The 9,177-nt window shown below is 35.4% G+C and overlaps 1 protein-coding gene across 2 annotated transcripts; it reads left to right on the forward strand.

Moving 5' to 3' along the window:
- The first annotated feature begins 629 nt into the window (after window positions 1-629).
- Window positions 630-5,764, forward strand: LOC110029691 (probable inactive receptor kinase At4g23740). 2 transcript variants are annotated; one of them, XM_020732103.1, is made up of 3 exons: window positions 630-795; window positions 883-2,417; window positions 4,922-5,764. In XM_020732103.1, exons 2-3 carry the CDS (start codon window positions 1,172-1,174, stop codon window positions 5,533-5,535), a joined length of 1,860 nt encoding a protein of 619 aa, XP_020587762.1. In that variant the 5' UTR covers window positions 630-795; window positions 883-1,171; the 3' UTR covers window positions 5,536-5,764. The 2 variants fall into 2 exon arrangements, with proteins under 2 accessions (XP_020587762.1, XP_020587763.1); XM_020732104.1 differs by having other exon boundaries at window positions 630-773.
- Window positions 5,765-9,177: the final 3,413 nt, after the last annotated feature.

Below are 9,177 nucleotides of genomic sequence, written 5' to 3' on the forward strand. Positions count from 1 at the left end.
ACAAGTGTATCTAGGCACGACTGTGTCCTTCTTAGGCACCACTTTTCCTTCTACTCAGTTCTAGATGAAGGTCTTTTGAGCGCTTTGGCTCCACACCAGGCGCTGGGGCACCCCCTCATTTTCACCATGTGTGTGTGTATGTAATATACATATGTGTGTGTTTAATTTTAATAATTAAGTATATTACATTTTAATGTTTAAATTTTTTAAAATATATGCATGAATTGCATATTTTATTTTAAACAAATTTATACTAGTAAGATTTTTAGCGTGACTTATGGATTAAAATATTATATAAAATAAAAATAAAAATTTTTAGATTATGTCTATAAATAAATAAAATTAATAGTATATATGCAAATTGGATGAAAAGGAAAAGAAAAAGAAAGAGCAATTACTTATTACTAAATTTTTAATATTTAAACTTAAATAATCCGCTAAATAACACTAAATATTCTAAATTATTTTTAAAATATCATTAAAATTAATTTCTTCAAGCAAACTAAACTTATATATTCTTTGATATGATTTAAATATCAAAATTATTTATAAATAAATATAAAAACTTCGAAATTAAATATATAAATATATAAGAATTTGTGCCCATGAAATAAATGAATAAAAAATACCTGGCGTTCCTCGCGAAACTCTCGCTTCTTTCTGCTGAATCGAGCTTAGAGATGGCGGGCATGGAAGGGATTCGTGCCTCGCTCTCCTCATCTCCTTCCTCGTAACAATTTCAAACTCCCCGCGTTTTGCTCTGTACTCACATGGTGGTTGCCTTTTGCAGATTAAGTACCATATCCTCTTTCTCCATTTATGTTCCATTCGGACATTAATTAATATCTCATCTTCCTTCCTCTTTTCCTTCTTCTTATATAGTTACTTCTCCTATGAATGATTGCATCCAATGCCGCTTTACCAAGCAAAATCTGATTCGTTTGGTGGATGCTTCCCTTCCGAGTTACCCTAAGCAAAGCCCGCCATTCTTGCCATCTACAGGGCTGGAGTGTGCTGCCTTCTCGTTCTCTTCTTTGACTTCCACAGCGCAAGCTTGCAAGCTTCTCTTTGTTCTTCTGTGTTTCTTAGGCTGAGAGATTCATGCTTCAAATTTATACGTTTTGCTCTCAGTCTCTCTATCGGATGCTGTAGTTTGTTATCTTTGTTGGAGATGGAGATTCGGATTTGGATTTCGGGGATTTTTCTACTCCTTTTCTGCTTTATGTGGATGGGTTTTGCCGAGCCGGTGGAGGACAAGCAAGCGCTGCTTGATTTCCTCGCAGAGATACCGCACGGCCACTCGCTGGACTGGAGACAAGAGACATCTGTGTGCGGAAACTGGAGGGGAGTGGTCTGTAATGGAGATCTTTCTCGCGTGGTCGAGCTTCGGCTTCCTGGGGTAGGATTCAATGGCCGAATGCCTCCGAATACACTAAGCAGACTCACTGGACTCCTCATTCTGAGTCTTCGTGCCAATGGTCTCACTGGTCCCTTCCCGGCTGAGTTCTTCAACCTTACCGCTCTAACGGGGCTACACCTTCAGCTCAACGGCTTCTCCGGCTCTCTTCCGTCTAATTTTTCCGGTTGGAGGAATCTTACGCTGCTGGATCTCTCTTATAATGCTTTCAATGGGAGCATCCCTGCTTCCATCTCCAACCTCACTCAGCTGGTCGCTTTAAATCTCTCCAACAACTCCTTATCTGGCCGAATTCCCGAAATCCAGCTCCCAAGGCTTCAGTTTTTGAATCTCTCCAACAATCACTTTAATGGCAGCGTCCCAAAATCACTACAGAAATTCCCAAATTCGTCTTTCTTTGGAAATGAGCTTACTCCAGTTTTACCGGCTAACCCTTCTCCTTTACCATCACAAGTTTCTCCTTCAAACCCTCCCAAAACAATTTCCAATGCTTCCAAAGGGAAGATTAGTGAATCTGCGCTTTTGGGAATTGTAATCGGTGCTTCTACTCTGTTGTTCGGGGCATTAGCCATCCTAATAGTTATCTGTTATATGTTGAAGAGTAGTAAGAGTTTTGCCTTAGGGAAGGAATCAAAAGGCCATGATTCTCCCAAGAATGCTGGTGCTGTGAATCAGGATGAGAATAATCAGCTTATTTTCTTCGAAGGTTGTACCTTTGTGTTTGATTTGGACGACTTGTTGAGGGCTTCAGCTGAGGTGCTTGGGAAAGGGACTCATGGGGCAGCATATAAGGCGGTGATGGAAGACACCACCATTGTGGTGGTGAAGAGGCTTAAGGAAGTTTCGGTTGGAAAAAAGGATTTTGTGATGCAGATGGAGATGGTGGGGAAGATTCGGCATGAGAATGTAGTGGAGCTGAAGGCTTATTACTACTCTAAGGATGAAAAGCTTTTAGTTTATGACTACTATAGCCAGGGGAGTGTTTCCTTTCTGCTACACGGTATAACCAATCTCTGTTAATTTTTTTGCGCTTTTTAATAGTTTTTGTTTTCTAATGGTTTAAAAAACATAGTTATCAATTTTTTGAATTGTGGAAGCACATTAGGAGTTTAGAATTAGTAAAAAAGTTAAGGAATAATTTAGGGACAAACATTGATGATCTGCCATTGTATTCCAATATAGATTTCATGTTAGAAGTTCCTTTTCTTTGCTGATTTGGTCTTCCATTTGATGTTCACATCAATTTATTTACCTCCTTAGTTGTACTTTTCTACTTTGGAGATGGCATTTGTCTTGTTGCAATGTCACCCATCATCCTACATCTTGTCTTTTGATCTAACATGAAATTAAGCTTATTTTTTGGCACTTATAGTAGGGATAAGTTTTTATCCAATCCTAAGCAAACTTAACAAAAGAAGGAAACCTATCTATAATTATTAAACTATAAAGTTCAAATTAAAAATAATTATATCTTGCTTTATCTTAATTTGAACTTCAAAAGCAAACTTATACAAACATCTTTAAAATCTGAAATCCATACTTACTTTATAGTAAACTTGATTAGATTGAATGGTATAGACTTCATGCCCCTTAATCTTCACACTAAGCTTTTAGTTGAATATTGTCATCATCTAAGGATTCTTGGTGATGTCATTTTCGATCTTAATGGTGTGTCTAAGAATCATCTTTATTGATAATCAACATCAAGAAATCAAACATTTCAGAATTTGATTCTGTAACTTTGCATGAAATTTCTTCTCATTTCTTTGAAGAGAACAATCATATTGACTTTCCCCTCATTATTTGATCCTCAGGTTATTGTGTGTACTCTTCCTAAACCATGACTATTAATTCATTGACTTCAAAATCAATGGTGTGATAGAAACAAAGGAACGTATATGTGTAGAAATAAAAATTCAGAAAAGCAACGCTAAGAAATTTAATGAGAATTGAATTGAACCATCTTGTAGTCTAACCGACAAACCAAAAGAATTGCATATTTGATGAATATAGGTTTCAAATTTGCATCACCTAGCATACAATTGTTGTTGGCAGCTCCTTGAAGTCGATCCCTTGTCCTAATTGTTTAAATAAGCATTTTTGTCACTAAGGCATAAGAGATATTGTTCTTAAATCAAGAGAAATTGCAAGAGATTTAACGAGGTGCTCGACTTTTGTTGATCATCCAAGGATTCTTAGCAAATTTACCATTTTAGTTCGGCTTAAATTTCAGGCAAAGCTAGGAAACTTAATGCATTCTCAAGAAAAAAAAAATTCTAAGCATGTTATTCTAGAACTAAATTGAAGGTGAGAAAAACCAACAATAATAAAACTATTTTAGAAGAAATTTATTTTTATGTCTAGAATATGGAAGGTGAATAGAAATACAAGATTATTGATAACCGAATGATCAATCCCATGAGTAATCCTTTTTTGTAAAATTGATTCCCAAAGCATAAGAAAGTTCTTCTCTTTGTGCCAAAGGACTAAGCACACACAAGGAAATCCTTCTCCATGGATGGACAACAAGCGCACGGAAGAGTACTTACAGAAATCTCATTTCATTCCACTTTGTTTCAAGAGCTTTGAACTTATTCATATATATATATACCCTAAAAGATAAATGTCAAATAATGTCATTCAAAGCCAAGGCGATGGAAGGGGATGGTTTTATGAAGAAGGGATAAAACCCAAGGAGATATAAAAAAGGTAGTAGAGATGAAGTTGGACAAAAATTATAGCTCACTAAGCAAATTCAATGAATTGTTTAAACGATTCAGAGACCCATTTGCACTTAATAGAATTTATTGCACTTTTTTGTTGAACTTCAACATGAAGATTGTCTATCATCTTTGCCTACAAATGTGGATGCAAACTTTATTTTTTTATATGAAATGAGTATGCCCCTAATATTCATGCATTTTTGTAGCTCATATAGGATAACAAGATGGAATGGAGCCTTTCTAGTGATACTTATTTATGAAATTATTGTAGAAAAACTCATTAATCAGCCAAATTATGTTTGAGATATAAGTGTGGCCACTAATCAAACATCTAAGTTACCTAAGCTCCCATTTTCTATCATTTATTGTTCATTAGTTTGTGGGATGGTAGGCAATTGAGAATAGCGACTTGGTACCTTTTTCTTACCTCGTCTGTAGCCTTACTATACAGCCTTGCTAGTTTTTATTTGGGAGGCTTACATACCTACCCCCAAATTCCTATATATTCACATATTAAACACAACTTCAATTTTTATATTATGATCACCCAACCTATGCCGAAAACATAGGGATCAGGTTGCTTGTATGTAAAAATTGAAGTTTAGGTGTTTCATATACAAATACATTGGAATTTGGTGCTTGGTATGATAAGGCCCCTTTTCTTATCCAACTATTCAACTTTTTCAAGTTTAAGAGCAAAATCATGACTGAAGCCTTATCTAACGGCTACATTCTTTCATTACTTTACCATTTACCCTGCCTCCTTCATGTCTTCACACAGGAAAGCGAGGGGAAGAAGGGGGCCAACTTGACTGGGAAACCAGGTTAAGAATAGCCCTCGGAGTTGCGAGAGGTGTCGCGCACATCCATTTGGAACAAGGCGGCAAACTCATCCATGGAAACATAAAATCTTCCAACGTCTTCCTTAATAACCACAACTACGGTTGTGTTTCAGACCTCGGCCTCGCCACTATAGTAAGCCTCACCATTCCTCCTTGGTCACGCATTGCCGGCTATCGTGCCCCTGAGGTCGTCGATACTCGGAAAGCTTTGCAAGCCTCTGATGTCTACAGCTTTGGTGTCCTCCTCCTCGAACTCCTCACGGGCAAGTCTCCCATCCAGAAAACAGGAGGAAGTGAAGATGCCATTCACCTTGTTCGATGGGTTAGCTCCGTCCTTCGCGAGGAGTGGACGGCTGAGGTGTTTGATTTACGGCTCATGAGATACTCTAACATAGAGGAGGAAATGGTTGAGTTGCTTAGAATTGCGATGGCCTGTGTTGCGAGGATGCCGGAGCAGCGGCCGAAGATGTTCGAGGTTGTAAGGATGATCGAGGATGTAAAGAGGGTTGAAGGTGGAAGCCAGCTGTCGGCGGAGGAAAGGTTAGAGGATTGACAGAGCTTAATCAGGTAAAGTTCATCTGTGGAGGCATTCTGTTCTGATTTGTTCATTCTTGTATCCATTCCCAGTGGTTTTCTTCATGTGCTTTGTAAATGGCCTGGAATTAGTGGCATTGTTGCGCCTATGTGGCTTTCTTAGGCTATGGTGGTGTTTCTCCTTGACTTAACTTAGGTATGTTATAGGGTATATTTTGGTTTATTTGGATAACTTGTCATTTTGGGGAGTAGTTTTGTAATATTAGGAAATTGTTTTTGAGTTATTTGTCTTATCTTTTGCTTGCCATGAAAATTCTGATTAAAATTTAGGAAGATTTAAATGCATACCACTGAATCCCTATATATTTATATATAGGAACACCTAAACTTCACTTTTTATATGTATACCAGTTTACTTATGAATGCAAATGTGTGTTTCACCTTTTAAAAGTTGAAATTGTAGAATTTTTAATGTGATATGAAAGATTTGGATAGTTTAAATGTAAAAAATTGAAGTTTTGTTGTTAGATATGTAAATACATAAGAATTTCCAAGCATGTATGGTTATTTTATATTGAATGCTAAGGACTTCCCAACAATCTTTCTAGAGTTATATAAATTTTATGGCCATTTTTGGTTTAAAAGATTGAAAACCAACTGAAGGAATTTAATTATAATTTGTTTTATTTAACTTCTTTCATTGAGGAAAAAAATAGAAAGTTAAAGTTATTATTTTTGGATGAAATGATGCATTCTAATGGAATTAATGTATCGGTTTTCCTCTAGCTCTTCATTAGGCTACAAAGTGTGTTTGGATGGTAGGAATTTGAGTGAAAGGAAGTTAAGAAAAATGTTGAAAAGCTCAAGTCAATGGTAATAGTTTTGTAATCAACTCATAAATTATTTTTATTTTATTTCTTTAGGTTTGTACCAATCCAAACATAGCCTTAAGACTTCAATTTTTTTTTTTCTTTTTTAGTTTAATGTTAGATATGGTTTGTCAATTGGGCATAAGCACTTTCATAAACTTTAATAGGAGTCAAAAGGTTGATTTCAATGTACAATAATTCTCTTCAAACTAATATATTACAAAATCCAGATCATGTTACAATGGGCTGATCCAACACTACAAAAGCCATCATTAGAAAATAATTCTGAAATCTTTAATAATTTTATTTCAATGAAAATAAATTTCAACTGTAGAAGTTCAATTTGTATTTTTTTTTTGTTTTTTGAGTTTGTAGTAATTCTATTTATTATTGTATTGAGTATTGATAGAATTTATTATGCAATTATTTTTGCATTCTATTTTTTATTTGTTGGTATTTTTGCTTCTTTGATCCACTCTTGCTAAATACTCTATCAATAAAATAGTATATTATTTATCCACTATTTCTTAATTTTATTTTCATTGTTTATATTTAATTGTATAAAAATTTTCTCTTAGGATTACTTAAAAAGTTCTAATCAATTCCGATCCTTCAAGTTTATTTCAAGAGTTGAAGTCAATGTCTTTATTGTGTCCCATGTTGTTGGGATATGTTACCTTCTTGGCTCAGTGCATGCCACTATATAAACTGTTGTTAAGCAATACATCCCTTTTTTATTCTTGTACATTCATATTTCTAGTAGTGAAATTTCACTTTGTGTTATAACATTGCTATGCCAAATAAAAAAAAAAAATCAAATTTTTTACATGTTTTCCATCTTTGCTTTATAATTCCACTTGTTCAAAGAATGTTTTTCATGGGCAGCCCACCCAATTGTTTTTGGTAAAGCTTTGCCAACATAGTTTGTATGGGTGTGTCCTGTTTACATTCATGCCTTGAAATTATATGATTGAACTCAACATCTTAGAGGCATTTAAGGATCTAAGTGACTCGTTGCAGTCTAAACATCTCATGACCAGACACCTTTCTTCTATCACATGGATACAAGGATGTCCACATTCTTTTCTGGCTAGTTAGACAAATATTTTAGATTGAAGGCTTTCCTCCCCCGCTCAGACTACCACATAGCCTCCTTTCAGAATTGATCATGCCAATCTTCCATAATAGCCTCTATGATCTTTATTACAACATTCTCTATCACTTCATGGTCATGCCAATTAACTTTGCCTCTAATTAGAAGACTAATATGAACAAATCCATCGACTTATTGGCTTTATTGCATCAGTAAGGTCAAGGATACTAATAACACTGGTAATTCACTTGCATTTATTTATATGTTCTATGAGCTCAAGAAGGGACATGCTACTATAGCTTATATTAAATACCTATGAAAGTTATTGGTATTAATAATATTTCATCTTTCCTTTTGTATGTTTAGTATTTTTTTTTGTGTCTTTATATAACACTTCAAGATCACATGCCATTCATTATCTTTACATACATAACACACACACACACACACACACACACACACACATATATATATATATATATATATACACACCACCAACAAATTTTCATTATTCGACACAAATCTCGAGACATGACACGGATTCCGAAATGATATTTTAAGCAAGAAACATTTACATCTTGATAAAAAGTTATCGAGAGCTTCGATTTCAACAAATTTATAGTCAAACTGACCGGATCGATGAGACAAACCTAATGATATGAAAATTAGTCCAATTCGAGTCAAATCAAGCTCAGATTAAGTCATTAAACCACCCTTGGGAAGATTTCTGGACACATTTGGAAGGCCAAACAGATGTCAACACTGACAAGTTTATACTTGAATCGAACGACTCAACAAGACGAATCCAATGAGACCAAGATCACTCAATTCCAACATCGTTAAGGCACTCAAGAATCCATTAAACGTGGCATGATCAGAGAAAACTCTCTGTACCGTCCGATCAAAATGATTGATATTCCAACATTAATTGCATCCATAACACGATAAATAGACCCCCACCATTCACATAAGGGAAAGCTGAAATTTAGAGAGAGAGCCCGAGGCCTTGAGGAGAAGCTGCAACTCAGCATCACCGTCAACTGCCGTCGACCCTTGCCGCTCACCGCCCAGACCCTCGCCGACCGTCATCAACCACCGCCGACCCCCGTTGACCTTCGTTGACTACCGTCGACCACTGTCGACTGTCATCCACTAGCACTAACCACCATCGATTAACTCCAACCAGCCGCCGTCAGTCGAGGTTTTTATCTGAAAAATATAGTTACAATTTCCCGTCTGTGTGACAAGAGATTTTTGTAATCATTAATTAATAGTGGATTTCCGCAACTGGGTCAGACCTCGTGGTTTTTCCCTTACGGGTTTTCCACGTAAAAACTTCTGGAGTCATCACCGTTTTTTTTTTCTTTCATCAGTGTGTGTGCTGACCTTTCGTACAACGCCAAGACAATAATCCGTTACTCTATCACTGCGAATTTTCTAACACGCATCAATATATATATATATATATATATGTATATGTATGTATATATATATATATGTATATGTATGTATATGTATATGTATGTATATGTATGTATATGTATATGTATGTATATGTATGTATATATATATATATGTATGTATATGTACATCTATATATATATCGATATATATGTACATCTATATATATATCGATATGTATGTACATATATATATGTACATATAATATTTTATATTGAGCCGAAATATGATTTTTGGT

Source organism: Phalaenopsis equestris, unplaced genomic scaffold (assembly GCF_001263595.1).
Source record: "Phalaenopsis equestris unplaced genomic scaffold, ASM126359v1 Scaffold000600, whole genome shotgun sequence".
In the NCBI taxonomy this organism is placed as follows: domain Eukaryota; kingdom Viridiplantae; phylum Streptophyta; class Magnoliopsida; order Asparagales; family Orchidaceae; genus Phalaenopsis; species Phalaenopsis equestris.

Bases quoted from the DNA above. Each gene is read 5' to 3' on its own strand.
- LOC110029691 (XM_020732103.1), top strand. From the start codon at position 1,172: ATGGAGATTCGGATTTGGATTTCGGGGATTTTTCTACTCCTTTTCTGC. The intron at 2,418-4,921 runs GTATAACCAATC...GTCTTCACACAG, and splicing joins TGTTTCCTTTCTGCTACACG to GAAAGCGAGGGGAAGAAGGG.